At 45.2% G+C, this 19,742-nt stretch overlaps 1 protein-coding gene across 1 annotated transcript in view; it reads right to left on the reverse strand.

The window, feature by feature from the left end:
• Positions 1 to 19,227, reverse strand: part of ELAVL3 (ELAV like RNA binding protein 3) — a 31,542-nt gene extending 12,315 nt beyond the window's left edge. The window contains exons 1-2 of the mRNA XM_060269006.1: positions 19,008 to 19,227; positions 1,137 to 1,240 (exon numbers count right to left, since the gene is read on the reverse strand). Coding sequence (XP_060124989.1) covers positions 1,137 to 1,240; positions 19,008 to 19,215 — 312 coding nt within the window. The 5' untranslated portion in view covers positions 19,216 to 19,227. The remainder of the gene's footprint in view (positions 1 to 1,136; positions 1,241 to 19,007) is intronic.
• Positions 19,228 to 19,742: the final 515 nt, after the last annotated feature.

The following is a 19,742-nucleotide window of genomic DNA, read 5'->3' on the forward strand; positions in this document are numbered from 1 at the left end:
TTGCCACCCAGACTCTGCCTTTACACCCCTTCATAGACTCTGGCCTCCTTCCATCTTTTGCACTGATTCGTTGAGGTCAGGGTTTCCCAAACTTGGGTCTCCAGTTGTTTGCGAACTACAGTTCCCATCATCCCTGACCACTGGTCCTGCTAGCTAGGGATAATGGGGACTGTAGTCCAAAAACAGCTGGAGACCCACGTTTGGGAAACCCTGATTAGTTGTACGGCTTAGACTCATTGACATCCTTTCATGCAACTTTTCTAGGCACGTCCAAGTTTTAAAGCTCTGCGTCTGAGCAGTTTGTTTGTCCCAGCGCTTTCCCTGGGAACAGCAATGTCTTACTGCAAACGTCAATCTGCAAAAGAACCTGTTTGCCGTTTGCCCGGATTCAGTGGTAAAATGTGAGGTCTCCCGGGGAAAGCGCCTGGAACAACAACAAAAAGGATGTCTGGATGACCCCTTATTTTGTGCTGAAGGCCCTGAGTGGGTGGATATCAGGCTTCAGGGACTCGGCTTCCCCCCCCCCCCCGGCCGCTGCCGCTGCCCGGCAGTGGATAAACAGAGCAAAGTGAAAGGAGTCTCTTACCAGTTAGAATTTTTAACAATCATAGCGAAAGAACAAAGAATCTGTTCCTCAGATTGAAGGTGCTCCCAATTAAGGTTTCCACCTACTTCCTCCCTAGTCAACCACGTCACTACCGCGTCTTGCAACCTGATCTCGCAACCACTGTACTTTCTGAGCAGCCACCTTATCTGATCTCCTTGACCTTAGGCTGAGCAGATGGATGCTTTCCAGTGAAAGAAAGTCTGTTAACTCTCTCACTCTTCCAGTTCTTCTTCTCCTAGCTGTTCATCACCCAGTTTTTCCCCAACTTCTGCCTTCTGAACTATGCCCCTCTGCAAACCACTGTTCCAAATCTATACTGTCCCATGGCTCCTGGGAAGATTCAGGATCCTGGTCAGGGGGAGGGGAGGCTCCCACCATTCCTCCTCAGCACCGTCCCTGGCAGTGAAACACAACTGTGCATGAAAGGAAAGAGGGTCGGTGTCCCTTCTGAACTCAGATATGCATTCCGGCCTTCCTTTCATGAAGGCACCTTGAGGGCAGCTTCCCCACCCACCCCAACCCTCCTCACCTTGATTGTTTTTGTCTGTAGTTTGAGCCCATTCAACGTGTTGATTGCTTTATCAGCATCGTTGGAGTCAACATAATTGACAAAGCCGTAGCCTAAGCTCTGCCCTGGTGGGGAAGAAGAAAAAGAGGTTACAGTGGGTATAAATAAAAATTTATTATTATTATTATTATTATTATTATTATTATTATTATTATTATTATTATTAAACTGGTTTCAGCTCTAGCCTGTGCCAAAGTAGCAACTCTTCCATCAGCTATTAGAATGAGTGTGATTTGAAAAGTAGTCCCAGAATCCCGTTTTGGACTAACAGGAGCATTAGACAACAAATTAACATTAAACAAAAGCACTACTAAAAATCAAGCTACTGATCGGAGGGGGCCTCTTTTTATTTCAGCAGGCACAGACACTTATTAATAGAAGCAGCAGTTCGTAAGCAGCAGTCCCTAGTCCAGAAGGCCTTAATAGAGAAATAAGTGGGGACTCAAAGAAAATGTGTTGGGTCTCTGGGCTGCTGCTATTTAGACTTCCCACCTGTTCAGAGATTACGCAGGGGTTCCGGGGTGCGTGTGAGGAACGGCTCATTATTTCCTTGGTCACTTTTGTGAAAACACACAGCGCTAAGGTTTCTAAGCACAATTCAAAGTGTTGGTGCTGACCTTTATAAAGCCCTAAACGGCCTCATCCCAATATACCTGAAGGAGCGTCCCAACCCCCATCGTTCAGTCCGGACACTGAGGTCCAGCTCCGAGGGTCGTCTTCTGGTTCCCTCGCTGCAAGAAGCGAAGTTACAGGGAACCAGGCAGAGGGCCTTTTTGGTAGTGGTGCCCGCACTGCGGAACGCCCTCCCAGTAAGATGCCAAGGAGATAAAGAATTACACAGCTTTTAGAAGACATCTGAAGACAGCCCTCTATCGGGATGTTTTTAATGCTTGATGTTTTTATTATGTTTCCAAACAAGCTGTGAGCCACCCAGAGTGGCTGGGGAAAACCCAGCAAGATGGCCGAGGTATAAACAATAAAGTAATTATTAAGGGGATCATACTTGTTTTTTAAACCTCATTGCATGCATCCGCTGACTTTAATCTCCACTTCCAGGTTGCTATAAACCATCAGGGCAGATATAGTGAACCCACAAGCCAGATCAAACTGTGCAGCCTTTGAAGTGGCTCACCACCACCCCGAAATCACAACACTGGGCTAGGATGAGAGGTTTAACCCACTCCACCCAGCCCAAAGTTGCAACGGGGCAATGTCTGCCCTGCAGCAGTGAGCTTGGTGAGGCTTAAAGCTTCTCCACCAAGCGTCTATGCAACTTCCGGTGTCGCGCAGCTGCCGATCCCGGATTTCTCCGCCGGGTACTTGGCAGCTATGACCAGCATCCCTCTGTTGAATATATGCTTTATGGACCTAATAGGTATTTAAAGTCATTTGCACATGTTGCCATGCAGAATGTAGGCACCCTATATATAGAAATGAGCAAACCCGTGATATTTTAGGGAGCAGGCTAGCAGGCGGGGTCCACGACTTATATCATAGGAGCCTACACAACACAGAAACACTGTTGCTGTATGTAGGGTTTTTTTTTAATCTTATATTTTGGAAATGTACATTCAGTTTTTCCCCCTTTAATCATGTTGGGGGCCCCCAAGAGAGTGGGGCCCTAAGCTATACCATGTTTAGATTATATGTAAATCCAGCACTGAGCTTGTGTGTGGTGAACCATATGGTTGGTGTGTGGACGTTAACCACATGACCCTCATCTGCGCATGCTGCCATGCAGTCCTTGGAGGTCAAAAAAAAAAAAAAGGTTAGCCACCTCTGGGTTAGGGCCTCAAGCAGGCCAACTGCTTCCCCGCACCTTTTCTTTTCCCCAGCTAGCACCCTCAGCATTGATGGAGGCTACTAAGCAGGCTCAGTCCTCCTTGAGCTGCTACCTGGGGAGTCTATTGCGGAATTCCGAGCACAATTCAAATTGTTGGTGCTGACCTTTAAAGCCCTAAATGGCCTCGGTCCAGTATACCCGAAGGAGCGTCTCCACCTCCATCATTCTGCCCGGACACTGAGGTCCAGCACCAAGGGCCTTCTGGCGGATCCCTCGTTGCGAGAAGCCAAGTTGCAGGGAACTAGGCAGAGGGCCTTCTCGGTGGTGGCGCCCGCCCTCCCAACAGATGTCAAAGAGGAAAACAACTACCAGACTTTTAGAAGACATCTAAAGGCAGCCCTGTTCAGGGAGGCTTTTAATGTTTAATAGATTACTGTGTTTTATTTTTCTGTTGGAAGCCGCCCAGAGTGGCTGGGGAAACCCAGCCAGATGGGTGGGGTATAAATAATAAATTATTATTATTATTATTATTATTATTATTATTATTATTAGGCAGAAACTATTCTGCCTGTAGGTGGCCCTGTTCCACTGCCAAACTGACAGATACAGGACCACCCAGTTCAGCATTTGATTATGCTGATGACAATGACTAGCTGGGGGAATTCTCAGAAATGTTCCTCACATGCTGAAAAGGAAACCGCCTCATCTGCTTAAATTTTGAAATTTAAACTGAGAGGTGGTTTGCCTTTTTTTTTTAAAGTGCTGCGGACTCTTAAGCAAAAACTTCCAAGTAATACTATGTGCACATTCTCTCCCCCCCCCCTCGCAGCTTTGCTAATGTCACAACCAGGACAATGGTTGAGTTTCAATCTGGGAGCCTCTCACAGATGGGACCACAGCTCACAGCATCTTTGCCTGGCAGTTTTGCAGGCTGGAGCAGAGAGGAGCTGAGAGCCCATCAGGTCCCCCCACCTCTATGGCTTTAAGTCAGGGGTCAGCAAACTTTTTCAGCAGGGGGCCAGTCCACTGTCCCTCAGACCTTGTGGGGGGGCGGACTATATTTTGAAGAAAAAAAAATATGAACTAATTCCTATGCCCCACAAATAACCCAGAGATGCATTTTAAATTTAAAAAAACACACACACATTCTACTCATGAAAAACAAGTTGATTCCCGGACCATCCGTGGGCCGGATTTAGAAGGCAATTGGGCCGCATCTGGCTCCCGGGCCTTAGTTTGGGAACCCCTGCTTTAAGGTAACAAAATGCGGGGGCTTCCAGCATTCAGGCAAACCAGTATAAGGGTTCTATTAGAAAAGTGTGTAAGATCCGCTGATGTATAACAGAAAATGCAAATTGTAGCGCAGCACTTTTTAATTATCTAACAAGATTTTGTCAATTTTCTTTTTTTGATTAATTAATATCAAAATCAACCGTGCCATGAGCTTTGTGCTGCTGACTTCGCAAAAGTTAAGACATCCTAGCAAAAGCTGCACCTTCAGACACAGACCGAAGATGCCTTCAAACTGCATAATTACCAAAATGTTAGACTTGCAGGGGACAATCTCAAGAGTTATAGATTTTTATATATGAGATTATACAAAATATGCCTCTGTGCTATAAATAATTCAGATTTCATTTGATGTTTTGTACAGCTCAAAAAAAAAACAATTAAAATAACATATCCAATTTGACAAATGTTATTAATAGAAACTCCAAGGTCTATCACTTTAATGCATGAAACAGCAGCTTTAAGATACCCAGATTTCAGTGCCTGAATTAATGTTAACTGTAATTGTAGAAATTACATTTTGCCCTATTTGCCTAAGGGCAAAACGAGATATAGCTTGCATTTCCCAGCATCTTTTTGATTGCCCAGGCTGAGAGCAGCTGCAGGGGCGATTAGGATTGTGGCAAGTGGAAGGAGGGAGGGTTTTTAATCCCTTCCCATGTCAATTCTCTTGATGCTAATTTCCCCCTCCCCCCCTGGAACCATCATTAGTTGTAGAAGAAAAATTAATAATAATAATAATAATAATAATAATAATAATAATAATAATAAATTATTTATATCCCACCCTCCCCGGCCAGGGCTGGGCTGGGCTCAGGGCACCAAATATAAATTACAATAAAACATAATAGACAAAAACAGTTAATTAAAATACAGCTTAAAATGCAGCCTCATTTTAGTAGTAGCCCATTTTAGTAGTAGCCCATAGATCAAAACCATAAAGGGAGGAAACATCAGACATTCACTCGAGCCAGCTATCCATGCTGGTCCGTCCTACATGGGCCAGCAAAAAAGCCAAGGGAAGATTTATATACTAAATCCCATATAAGGGGTCAGAGTGATTCTAAGCCGAAGGCCAGGCGGAACAGCTCCGTCTTACAGGCCCTGCGGAAAGATGTCAAATCCCACAGGGCCTTAGTCTCTTGCGACAGAGCGTTCCACCAAGTTGGGGCCAGTGCTGAAAAGGCCCTGGGCTCTAGTTGAGACCAATCTAACCTCCTTGAGGCTCGGGGCCTCCAAAGTGTTGTTATTTGTTGACCAAGGTCCTCCGCGGGGCATACCAGGAGAGGCGGTCCCGTAGGTACGAGGGTCCTAGATGTTTGTATATTAGTAGTTTGGGGGGGAGGGGTGAGCAATTTACATCAGAGAAATGGAATCGGGGACAAAGGGTTGAGTCCTCATTTCTTGCACCACAATCCCAATCCTAACTTTTATCCCCCAATGGCCGCTTATGTGTTTAGGAAAAAATAGAAAAAATTATAAACTACTCAATAAAAAAGAAATATCCAAGCAGTGTATATGAAATAATATACAATATTTATTAACAATACACTGAAACAAGCATATGTAGCTATGTTTTATGTCTGAATAGGCTTGCTGAAATTAAAAAAAAAGTTTTTAGCACGTGTCTACAGCAGTATGGCATGGGTGTCAACAGGCAGTGAGTTCCAAAGTATTGGTGACGCCACGCCAAAATATCAACTCCTCATGAATTTGAAACAACCATCTGGGCCCTTGGAAAAGTTCTGCAGATCAAAATGGTTAAGAAGGCACATATGGTCTATAGTCCATGCCGTGGACTATGCAGAGATGGCAAAACTTGACTGGAAAACTCAGAAACCAAGAGGATAAAAACTTTATAAAAGAATGGGAGAAAATTGTAAGTTAATTAGGAGACCACTGTAAGCAGATGGAAAGATTAACAGGATTTTGATTTCACTTGTAGTTTAACAATTAACCTGGACTATATTAACATGGGGCCCCCCAATATAGTCTATATTAACATGGACTATATTAACAATTAACATGGACAAAAACATTTGAAAAATTGGAGTATGGAAGAATATGCAGTATTAAATGTTTATAATAGGACGCCATGGAGGGGATGGGGGGGGGAGTCCTGAGATTCGTAGGTATGTCTTTATACGGAAATAATAGTAGTAATAATAATAATAATAATAATAATAATAATTTATTATTATTTGTACCCCGCCCATCTGGCTGAGTCTCCCCAGCCACTCTGGGTGGCTCCCAATCGAGTATTAAAACAATACAGCATTAAATATTAAAAACCTCCCTAAACAGGGCTGCCTTCAGATGTCTCTTAAAAATAGGATAGCTGCTTATACCTTTTGACTCTCTGTTTATAACTTTGTATTTGTAAAACTAATAAAAATGATTTTTAAAGAAGAGGAGGAGGAGGAGGAGGAGGAGGAGGAGGAGGAGGAGGAGGAGGAGGCACACATGGAGCAAGGTGATTCTTCTGAGTAAACTGGTAACAAGCTTCTAAAAACTTCATCTACTATAACATGAACCCCCAAACTTGGCCCAGTAACAAATTAGTAGGCAGTGCAGATCTTTGAGCAGAAGTATAATTTGCTGGCTGGATCTCACCCCTGCCAGCAACTATGCTGCAGCATTCTGAACTAGTCCAACCTTGAAATCACCAACACCTGGACTCCTCCTGTGCCCAAACTTTGGTTGCAGCAGTCGTGTAAACGAAGCTGGTAAAAGATGCTCCTAGCCACCGAGGCCACCTGCGTCTCCAGGTAGATTCAGGAGCACAGCCGGACTGCACATCTGCCCCTTCAGAAGGAACGCAACCCTGTCCAGGTCAGGCAAAGTTCACAAACATGACAGCCGCTCACCCCCAGAGCTCTGTCTTCCCCGGAGTCAGACTTTGTTTATTTCTCCTCATCCAGTGCACCACTGCAACCGGGCACTGGTCCAGGGTCTGCACAGCCTCTTCTGAGTCAGATGTGATGGGGAAACAGAGCTGAGTGTCCTCGGCACAGTGATGGCACCCTGCCCTAAATCTGCTAATGACCACTCTCCCAAGTGCTTCATTTAGATATTAAATAGCACTGGAAACAAAACAGCGTGGCTTTCAGGACGCCTTCTAAATCCTGCCCGAGGGCAGTCCGGGAATCTACATAAGTAGAATGGGGCATAGGAATTCGTTCATTATTATTTTTTCCCAAAATATAGTCCGGCCCCCCACAAGATTTGAGGGACAGTAGACCGGCCCCCTGCTGAAAAAAAATTGCTGACCCTTGTCTAGTGCTGCTCTCCAAATGAACACTCAGAGGCAGGGAGCAGAACCACTGTATAACAATGCCCACAATATAAACCAACAGAGCCATTCCAGGGGGATACCATGGTCCAAACGGTATCAAAAAGCCAGAGAGAAATTGAGAAAGAGAGAGAGAGAGAGAGAGAGAGAGAGAGAGAGAGAGAGAGAGAGAGAGAGAGAGAGAGAGGTCACACTCCCCTTGTCCCATTGTTAATAAAGGGGCAATCAATTGGGGCAATCAATTCGTTCCCATGACTAAGTCTGAATCCTGATTTGAATATGTCTGTACAGTCGTACCTTGGAAGTCGAACTGAATCCGTTCCGGAAGCCCGCCCAACTTACAAAACGTTCGGAAACCAAAGTGAGGCTTCTGATTGGCTGCAGGAAGCTCCAGCCATGGAAACCCCACTGGACTTCCAAAAACAGTTTGCAAACCATAACAGTCACTTCCGGGTTTGCAGCGATTGGGAGCCAAAACGTTCGAGAACTAAGCTGTTTGAAAACCAAGGTAAGGCTGTATTATCCATGAATGCCTGAACTTGCTCCACCGTAACCATCTACCAGCTTCCCTAAATAGGGGCTGTTTGTGGCTAGGTGGTAGCTAGTTTGTCCAAGCCAATGGGTCCAGTACTAGTTTCTCTAGAAGTGGCTGGACCACTGCCTTCTTCAAGGTGATAGGGACCACCCCATCATGCAGCAAAGCATTAACCACACTCTGGACCCAACCAGTCGTAGCTCAACTGCTAGAGTTAGTAAGCTAAGAGAAACAGGGATCAAGGGGGCAACAAGGCTGGGCAGAGAGCTGAAAGCACCTGTAAGTGGAAGGTGATCTCACCACACATCAAGGGTTGACCATCGGAACCTGCCACAAATGCAGAGTTAAAGCAACTTTATCATCAAAATGTGCAGCCAGTTGGTCTCAAGCAGGTTCTTGAGGGGCTCTAGGGTCTTTCCCTCCCAGTGCGAGTCAGCAGTTCCAAACTGCACGGAAGAGCTCCAGCGATGAGCTGCTTGAGGCACAAAATGCATCTTCTCCAATGCCTCGTAGGCAAAATTATGCGCAGTAAGTCTTCGGCTGACACCTCCAGGAACCTTTTGCACCGCTTGAGCTCTAGACTTTGTCCAGCCTGATTCATAGCCCGCAGCTCCTCCAAATACCAGGGAGCATACTGGGTTCCACAACACCGAAGAGGACACTCAGGAGTGACTGTGTCTCATCTCACCGTTCCACAATGAAACCAAGGCTTGGACAAGATCATCGGCCTTCTCTGCTGCTAAGCTCCCCAGAACATTCAGGAATCCATCGGTTTCCATCAGACTTCAGGGCAGACCCTCCGAATGGGCCCACCGCAGTTGCAGGGGGGAACTGCCATCACCAACCCAAACTTTACCAGATGGTGGTCCGGCCATGACAATGGTTTGCCCTGCACACACCCCAACTTCAGGCCACGCCTCGCATCACTCTGGGTAAAGTCTGTAAATTAAGGGCAGTGTGTTGGACCGATGGCCATTTGAGACAGCCCCATGGTGGTTGGGGAGGTATAGTTAGACCTATAGCAGCCTCTGTGTGGCTATTAAAGTCACCCAGGGCTTCCAACACCATGCTAGAGATCACTTTGGCCAACTCAGTCGGGGAGGCTGCTGGGCAGAAAAGTGTGCTCCCCTGGCCCAAAACCAGGTGCAAGGTCCTCTAAGCCCGCCTGAAGATCAATAGCTTTTTGGTAAAGGGGATGGAAGTCCTATGGACGATGGTGACACACAGACCCAGATTCTCTAGTTGGGCCAAGGTGGCAGAGCTGAGTTGGTCAGACCCACCCAGCTCGCCCACCCAGGTCTCAGTATGCACACCAAGTCGGCCCCTACATCCACAATCAAATGGTGGTTAAGCATGGTCTTATTACAGAATTAAGTAGTAGCAATGCCCGATGACAAACCTAGACAGCATCTTAAAAAGCAGAGACATCACCTTGCCGACAAAGGTCCGTATAGTTAAAGCTATAGTTTTCCCAGTAGTCATGTATGGAAGTGAAAGCTGGACCATAAAGAAAGCTGATCGCCGAAGAATTGATGCTTTTGAATTATGGTGCTGGAGGAGACTTTTGAGAGTCCCATGGACTGCAAGAAGATCAAACCTATCCATTCTGAAGGAAATCAGCCCTGAGTGCTCACTGGAAGGACAGATCGTGAAGCTGAGGCTCCAATACTTTGGCCACCTCATGAGAAGAGAAGACTCCCTGGAAAAGACCCTGATGTTGGGAAAGATGGCGGGCACTAGGAGAAGGGGACAACAGAGGACGAGATGGTTGGACAGTGTTCTCGAAGCTACGAAGATGAGTTTGACCAAACTGTGGGAGGCAGTGCAAGACAGGAGTGCCTGACGTGCTCTGGTCCATGGGGTCATGAAGAGTCGGACACGACTAAACGACTAAACAACAACAAAATGCCCGATCAGAGAGTTCAGCCCATAAGCGATCAGGTACCGGTACTTTTGGAAGCAGAGCAGCTGAGAAGCCAAGCGCCTAGACCTCTGCCCCAGATGGTAGCCAACCCCTCTTTCCAAACAGCAGCTCCCCTTACCCACGACGACCAAAAATAAAACCGCGCAGAAAGAATGTTGGGCAATGCTTTCAGGCACCTTCCATGGCAAGTTTAGTTCTGCCCCTAGAGCAACAGACAGCCACATTCTGACACTCAGTGGGCAAGAAGAAGGCCCACTCCCATTGAAGAAGGTTGGTTTCTATTTAATGACGGTGGTGTCTTCCTGCCATTGTGTAGGTTGCCTCTCAATACCTTTATCACCGCCATGTGTGAAGGGGTACATCCGAGTTCACAATCGAAACATTTCAACTACGTAATTGGCACTAAACACACATTTCCCTGCTAACTTGCTTGTGACAAAGCTCGTACTTTGTGAATCTAAATCTGGAATCTACATGACAGTCCCCGAGGGAGAAAATGACTGGCATTCACTATAAAATATGCCACCCAGTCCCTCTTTCTAGTTTTTGAGATCTTTTTTTTTTAATTGAGAAAGTATCTTACTAACTTTCTGGACTGCCCCTTTCAACCTGCTGCTATTTCCAGCAAGAGCACATTCATTCTGCATCCATGAAACGACTACAGGTCAGGAACAGATAATTTACAGTACGTCAATCCATGAGTGGCATGTTAAGCTGGTTGAATTCATGAATTTAGCAAGAATGACAGCGGTAATTAGGAAGGGCTCAAAACAGAAACTTAAAGAGGAATGGAGGTATGTGGAAGAATATCTGTGTAAAGAAGGTATAAATGCAAAACTGGTGATTTGCTTAGACTCACAAGAAAATAAATACAGAGTTAGGGTATTTAAAAGAGATAGACTTTAATTATATTAAATAAGGAAGAAGCTAAGTAAATGTAACATATTTGAAAAGGGAAGCGATATTAAAATGAATGGAAGTTGTTCATCTTTTTCTTTTTTCCTTTTTTCTCTTTCCTGCTTTTTTTTCTTTTTTCTTTCTCTCTTTTTTCTTATTTCCTTGTTAGTTTTTTGTGTTCCTTTATATTTGGGTGGAGTTTGATACGCTTTGATATGCTTTGATATGTTTAGTTATGATTTGCTATATCCATGTGTGCGTTTGTTTGATTTGTGAATGTTTTAATAAGAAATACCATATATTCCGGCGTATAAGACGACTGGGCGTATAAGACAACTCCCAACTTTTCCAGTTAAAATATAGAGTTTGGGATATACTCGCCATATAAGAAATACGACCCGGCGTATAAGACGACCCCCGACTTTTGAGAAGATTTTCCTGGGTTAAAAAGTAGTCATATACGCAGGAATATACAGTAAAGCTTATTTTAAATCTTTTTTTAAAAAAAATTACAGTCAGGATATTTTTCTTATTATTAAAGATTTTCTTGGTTTACAGAAATATGTGCAATGTTGGGCAGAACAATCCAATGGGGAAAGGGGGGGGATGAATTTGTGGTGCAAGAACCACTAAATCCAGAACTCTCTGGGCTCATGCCAGAAGGTGGCAGGGGGCAGAGTTTTCTCCTGCCATCCTGCACTGCTCCACCCGTTTTGTGTTTTTCCTTCCAGTGGTATCAATCTGAAGGCAAACGGCGGCATATCCAGGAAAAAAGCAGGCTTTAGACTCAGCGAATCTGAAGTCTCCCTCCAATACCCACCTTCCCCTCCTCTCTACCGCTGCAGCACTGGTGGTTGCAGAAAAGCAATGCCGCTACAGCGAGGCACCTCTCTCTCCAACTGCAGAGAGCTCCACTATACCCTACTGTTCCTGGAACACCCTCCCAGGGAACTTAGTTTTGCACCCTAAAAATACAACCACTTGCAATTCCAATGTACTTTCCATGCCCTGCTGACCCAGTTGTATCTCAGCAATGCCTGTCAGTGTGCATGTGCATCCTTCCCTTAATGCTATAAATTCTCTGTCGATATTTCAGTTTTCTTTTATTAAACTTGATAATTTACTTAAAAGTTAGATTTTGCCTGGATTTCTAAGTATATACAGTGGTGCCTCGCTAGACGAATTTAATTCGTTCCACAGGTCTTTTCTTATAACGAAAAATTCATCTAGCGAATCCCATAGGAATGCATTGGATATTTTTTTTTGGATTTTTTTTTTTTTTGCCGGTAAAGGTAAAGGGGCCCCTGACCATCAGGTCCAGTCGTGTCTGACTCTGGGGTTGTGGCGCTCATCTCGCTCTATAGGCCGAGGGAGCCAGCGTTTGTCCGCAGACAGCTTCCGGGTCATGTGGCCAGCATGACAAAGCTGCTTCTGGCAAACCAGAGCAGTGCATGGAAACGCCGTTTACCTTCCCGCCGGAGCGGTCCCTATTTATCTACTTGCAGTTTGATGTGCTTTCAAACTGCTAGGTGGGCAGGAGCTGGGACCGAGCAATGGGAGCTCACCCCATTGCAGGGATTCGAACCGCCGACCTTCTGATCAGCAAGCCCTAGACTCTGTGGTTTAACCCACAGTGCCACCTGGGTCCCTCTTTGCCCATAGGAACGCATTAATTGAATTTCAATGCATTCCTATGGGAAACCGCGATTCGCTAGACGATTTTTTTCATAAAACGAATTCGTCTAGCGAGGCAACCTCCGCTCGAAAAATCCTTTTGTTAAGCGGAAATTTCGTTAAGCAGGGCATTCGTTAAGCGAGGCACCACTATACTACATCTTCTGAGTTATGTGACTGGTCACACACTGCCAAGGTGTTGCACAGAAGCTGAGTTTTGGACTAATACTAGCAAAGAACAGAACTCGACTTCGAGCCAAAAAATAATAATTGCTAACTGTGCTTAGCTAGGGCTTCCTTCTTGCTTTTATAGAATGTTGGTAGCGACACAACAGGGGGATACATTATATACTAAAACTAACACTAAAAGTATTAAACTTACCGCGTGTAATACTCTAAGAGAAAATATGATGAAAATGATGTACAGATGGTATCTTACACCGGTAAAATTATCTAAGATTTATCACAAACATGATAATAAATGTTGGGAATGTAAAAAAGCAAGAAGGAACCTTCCACCATATGTGGTGGACTTGCCCCCAAGTAAGAGACTTCTGGGAAAAGATTTATAATGAATTGAAAAAAGTGTTGAAAAACACCTTCGTTAAGAAACCAGAAGCCTTCTTACTTGGGATAGTTAGAGAGGAAATACCCAAGAAAGATGTTACATTTTTTTCTGGATGCCACAACAGCAGCAAGAATATTATTAGCCAAGAATCGGAAGAATGTGGAATTACCAACGATGGATGAATGGCAGAAGAAGATGATAGAATTTATGGAACTGGCAGAGCTAACTGGGAGACTCCGAGACCAGAGGGAAGAAGTGGTGGAAGAAGATGGGGGGAAATTTAAAGTGTATTTAAGAAATAAACATATTATTGGAAAGAATTAATAGAAGGTTAGGAGGTACAGGGAGGTTGTAGGGGGGGAAAGGTTTAGATAAATATTGATATTGAGGTGTAGTTATAAATAAACAGAGTGTGAGATTTTGTGTTATGATATAAGATAAGATTAGAAAAAGAATAGTTATATGGTAAACAAGGTATAAGATTTAGAAATTACTAAAGAGGATTTACAATGTAACGCAGTTGGAAGGGACATGAAGAAGTCACCGATATTAGAATAGATATAAGTTGAAGTTTTGGAATTTTTGTTTTTGTTTTTGTTTGTATTTTTTGTATTTTGTATTTTTTCTATTTTGTATTCTTTGTATTTTGCTTTTTTTGTATTTTGTATTCTGTATGTTTCTGTTTCTGTGTCTTTGTTTGTTACAAAATAATAAATATATTTGGAGAGAGAGAAATTGCTAACTGTGCTTAGCTTGGGCTTCCTTCTTGCTTTTATAGAATGTTGGTAGCAACACAACAGGGGGATAGGTTACATGCTAAAACTACCTAGAAACAGTAAATAGAAGTTATCACATCTGGATCTGAAGGGAGGGGAGAAAGAAAACCCCGGATGTCAGCAGCCCAGACTTGTGACAATCGCCCTCCTGGATTTGGCAATTAGATTAAAGGGCAGTTTTTGGAGCAAGCACAGGGAACTGAATCAGGTCAGTGGGCTGGAACCAGATCTTCTGCAAACCCCATGAGCCATTTTGACAGGAGGATGAAGCTGCCCACCTGACAGTCACCTGATGTCACCATTATGTCAGGTGAAGCATTCCCGTTTGCTGATATTCTGCATGCTGTACAGTTTGATTACAAACTGTACGGGCAGTTTGCCAGCCACAGACAATCAGCTGACCTTGGAAAGCGTGCAAACCCTGCTTCCGGCAAAGATCTTCATCTTTGCCTTCCCCACACCTGATGTCTTATATGATGTCAGGTGGGAGGCAAGTGGCCATGGCCTGGGGATAACAGCCTTGCAGGCTAAATTAGGATCCCCATCAGGCCTAACTAGAGTACAGGGTGTGCAAAGTTTAAGTTCAAATTTCTGCTTAATTTGAAATTCACTGAGTAGCCTTTGATAATCAAGATGGCATATCTTCCTGCGCAAAGGAGGCCTCTGGGATAAAGGTGTGCTACAAAAGTCCTCTTGGCTTCATTTGTTCCTAACATCTGCAAAAGGAGAAGGCCTCCTCTCTGGAAATACGGTCAAAACTCGGTTGTCGAACATAATCCATTCCGCAAGCCTGTTCGGCTTCGGAAATGTTTGACGACCAAGGTGCAGCTTCCAATTGGTTGCAGGAGCTTCCTGCACTCAAGCGGAAGCCGCGTCTGACATTCAGCTTCTGAAAAACATTTGAAAACCAGAACATTTACTTCTGGGTTTTCAGCGTTCGGGAGCCAAAATGTTCCAAAACGGAGGCGTTTGGGATCCGAGGTTTGACTGTATTTCACATGAAAGGGTAGCATGCAAACTAAATGGTAATGGTAAAGGGACCCCTGACCGTTAGGTGCAGTCGCGGATGACTCTGGGGTTGCGGCACTCATTACTGGCCGAGTGAGCCGGCATACAGCTTCCGGGTCATGTAGCCAGCATGACTAAGCCGCTTCTGGCGAACCAGAGCAGCGCATGGAAACGCTGTTTACCTTCCCGCCGAAGCGGTACCTATTTATCTACTTGCACTTTGACGTGCTTTCGAACTGCTAGGTTGGCAGGAGCAGGGACCGAGCAACGGGAGCTCACCCCGTTGCGGGGATTCGAACCACCGACCTTCTGATTGGCAAGCCGGAAGTAAATAATAATAATAAAAACAAGTAGCTAGTTCTGAGGACCGGATGGCTTGAAACCAGACTATTTCTTTATTCAGTTGTGTACTTGAACCTCAAGACAATGCCCCCCCCCAAACGAGTCTCCGCTCCTCCACATGCAGCTGCTGGGTGAACTTGGGCTAGTCACACTTCTCTGAAGTCTCTCAGCCTCACTCACCTCACAGAGTGTCTGTTGTGGGGGAGGAAGGGAAGGAGATTGTTAGCAGCTTTGAGACTCCTTAGGGTAGTGATAAAGCGGGATATCAAATCCAAACTCCTCCTCTCTTCAAAGGGGGCTGTCAAATTTACTTGCTGCACAAATGTGCTGAGAATTCAGACACAGCTTTGCCATTTGTAAATATCAGGTGCTCAAATCTGACCTTCCCTCTTAACGAACACCAGCAACAAGCCAATGCAACAGGTAATCTGAACTGGTACCTCAAGGTCTGGTTTCAGTAGCAGCCTGTGGAGCTGCCCTCCCAACCTTGGCATCAGTATAGCTTACCCAAGTTGGAGACAGGGAGTGGGAGAACAGCTTTGGCGTCAGGGCTGCATGGGGCACATCATCACGAGGTGCCGAGGTGCCCAGGCAGTCACAATCTCACTGCCACCCTGTGATGCCCCGGCCCCTGGTAAACTGCAGTTTTAATACCGGTGTCAGGAGAAAAGTTCCATGCCACCACATGGTCTGCTATTGTCTCTTTTCATCATATTCCATCCACAGCTAACCTGTTATTATCATTATTATTATTTTAAGGGTGAATCGCGATAGTAAAAGGAAATGACGACATGGCGACATTTAGGAAGAACTTCCTGACAGTAAGAGCTGTTCGGCAGTGGAATTTGCTGCCAAGGAGTGTGGTGGAGTCTCCTTCTTTGGAGGTCTTTAAGCAGAGGCTTGACAGGCATATGTCAAGAATAAGGCCTGGAAATGATGCCTTATGAGGAACGGCTTAGGGAGCTGGGTATGTTTAGCCTGGAGAAGAGAAGGTTAAGGGGTGATATGATAGCCATGTTCAGATATATGAAAGGATGTCATATGGAGGAGGGAGAAAGATTGTTTTCTGCTGCTCCAGAGAAGCGGACACGGAGCAATGGATTCAAACTTCAAGAAAGAAGATTCCACCTAAACATTAGGAAGAACTTCCTGACAGTAAGAGCTGTTCGGCAGTGGAATTTGCTACCAAGGAGTGTGGTGGAGTCTCCTTCTTTGGAGGTCTCTAAGCAGAGGCTTGACAGCCATATGTCAAGAATGCTTTGAAGGTGTTTCCTGCTTGGCGGGGGGTTGGACTGGATGGCCCTTGTGGTCTCTTTTATGACATACCAAATCCTGAGAAGCACAAATGCACTACAGTTCCAGGCCTGCGATCCATTCGCCATCTACAAAGAGCTCCTTAGGCTTAAGGCTTCCACGACAAACAGAAAAGCTCAATTCATGTACCACAACAAGCTATAAATGAAATCCCCACCACCCTAAGCGTAATAACTGGCCTGCTAGATCAGACCAAAGGTTCTTTTAGCCCAACATCCTACTACTGTAATAAGATGCCTCTGGGAAGCCCACAAGCAGGGCTGGGTGACTATAATGCTCTCTGCTGCTGCTTCCTATTAACTGGTCTTTAGAGGGATGCTTCCACTGGTCTGGAGGAGCAGTCAGCGAGGAGGAGCACAGCTACACAACCAAACCCACCTGGCAGATGAGTTCCTGCCATTTGCCAAGGAGGATCAGGGAAGGGATGCGGGCCACACAGTGCCAACCTTCCTCCTCCTCATAAGTGGCAGTCACTTTGCTACCAGGAAGCCGTCCACCACCACTACTGAGTGCTCCTGAGATTTCATATTGCCCTTCTTCCTAGCCACCGAAAAATCCCCATGGATTTCTCTAATCCCAGTTTAAAGCCATCTAACCGGGTGCCCATTGCCACTTTTTATGGCAGCAAATTCCAATAATAATAATAATAATAATAATAATAATAATAATAATAATAATAATAATTTATACCCCACCCATCTGGTTGGGTTTCTCGAGCCACCCTGTGTGGCTCCCAACTGAATATTAAAAACACAATAAACCATCAAACATTAAAAACTTCCCTGAACAGGGTTGCCTTCAGTTGTCTTCTAAAAGTCGGATAGTTGTTTATTTCCTTGACATCTGATGGGAGGGCATTCCACAGGGCGGGTGCCACCACCGAGAAGGCCCTCTGCTTGGTTCCCTGTAACCTCACTGAGTGAAATGCCAGAAGGCCCTCGGAGCTGGATCTCAGTGTCCGGGCTGAACAATGGGGGTGGAGACGCTCCTTCATGTGTACTGGGTCGAGGCTGTTTAGGGCTTTAAAGGTCAGCACCAACACTGGGAGCCAATGTAGGTCTTTCAAGACTGGTGTTATGTGGTCTCGGCGGCCACTCCCAGTCATGAGTCTAGCTGCATTGTACAAAGAAACACTTTTTCTTTTGAACACCTGTTGCTGGATTTTTTCACCTTTCCCAGCAACACAATATTACTTTTTAAAGTGGACTGGCCAGAACCATATACAATATTCCAAAGTAGACAGTACCCTAGATTGACATACAGGCATTACAATATGAGCAATTTCATTTTTGTCTCTGTTTGCTAAGCTAGGAACCGCAGACTCAAAGTTAAGAGGGTCAAATCACTCCAGGATGCTTGGGAGTTGTTAAAAAAACCCCACAAGATTAGAAGCTCAATGGGAGTGTGTACCACAGATCAGGAAAGGTACCATGAGGGTCAAACAACCTATTTAAGGCAAGAAGGGCTTCTTAAAAAAAAAGTCTTGGCCAAAAAAAGGTAAGAGAAAGTATTTTCCCCCATGGCATATAGTTAAAGCCACTGGTTTAAAACCCACTAAGGCAGGAGGGTCTACCACATTCTAGTATCATCTGCAGTGAAGTGTAGGTGGGTTCCCACGAGGCAAGACACAGTAATAACAGCAAGAACCTTTATTGAACTAACAGAACTGGACAACTGGGGCAAAGCGACTGCTTATATACATTTTTGAGGGCCTGGGCCACTCCCACTCCTAATGTGATTGGCTGTCAAAACTTCCAAGCTGCGAATCATGACTCAGAGCTTAAGGGACAACGACAGAGGCCCAAATCTTGAAATGTTCTGTGATTGGATATCATGTATCGAATCAGAACACAGGGGCTCAGAATCCTTAGTCCAGACTCAAGCTCAGGCAAACACAGACCACTGAATACATAACAAGAAGGTTCTTCCAAATGTTTCGTCTAAATCCTTAGTCCTGTAATCTGGAGAAAGAGAAAGCAGGTTTGTCCAATCTTCTATGTAACAGTAACATTTGAAGATTGCCCCCTACTTCTCTTTCCACTATGCCAAACACATCCACCTCCTTCACGGGATTTGGGTCTCCAGGCCTCTTTTTCCACACCTGCCGCCTTATGGCGTTGACGTCTTTACCGAGCTATCTTCCACCATTTCAGGTTAAGTCACTGCCACTTCTGACTCCATCACTGTACATGGAGTTTTTGGAGTTCTGTTTGCCCCAATGCACCTCACTTTACGCTATCCCACTCGCCATTTTGGTTGACCATCAACTCAGTTTGAATGGAACCAGTTGGAGCTCTTCAAAAGATGCTTGGTTTTTTTATTATTATTATTGCAGGTATTATCATACTACGATTTGTCGTGACATCTGAATCAAACCAGAGCCAGGATCTCTCCCTCTCTCTCCCCCCCCCACTACCATATTGTCTTACCTGTGATTTTGTCTCTAACCAGCTTGCAGGATTCAATCTCTCCGATACTTCCAAAGAGGCTCTTGAATTCTTCCTGCGTCATGTTCTGGGGTAGGTAGTTGACTATGAGGTTAGTTTTGGAGTCATCAGTGGCGCCGTTGGCACTAATCAGTGGCCCATTGGGGAGGGAACTGTTGCTTGTGGGACCATTGGACACTTGGGTCTCCATTGTGCTGATTATCTGCTGAAAACAAGAGGGAGTGAGGGGAGGGGGTTACTGTTATGAAAGAACTGAAAGCAGAACCCAACAATCAGGCTTGGGTGTTTCTGCTTGCAACTTCAGGGATGCCGGGATGGGAAGGGTCAGGTTGGCCATAGGTTGGCCTGGATGGATCAGAGTTCCTGTTCTGATCCACCCAGAAGCTCCCTTGAGAAGCTTTGTTTTGTTGGAGAGGCATTTTGCCTGCTGGCTACTCAGGTAGAAGAAGAAGAAGAAGAAGAAGAAGAAGAAGAAGAAGAAGAAGAAGAAGAAGAAGAATAGTAGTTTGGATTTGATATCCCGCTTTATCATTACCCGAAGGAGTCTCAAAGTGGCTAACATTCTCCTTTCCCTTCCTCCCCCACAACAAACACTCTGCGAGGTGAGTGGGGCTGAGAGACTTCAGAGAAGTGTGACTAGCCCAAGGTCACCCAGCAGCTGCATGTGGAGGAGCGGGGAAGCGAACCCGGTTCCCCAGATTACAAGTCTACCGCTCT

Source organism: Zootoca vivipara, chromosome 16 (assembly GCF_963506605.1).
Source record: "Zootoca vivipara chromosome 16, rZooViv1.1, whole genome shotgun sequence".
In the NCBI taxonomy this organism is placed as follows: Eukaryota; Metazoa; Chordata; class Lepidosauria; order Squamata; family Lacertidae; genus Zootoca; species Zootoca vivipara.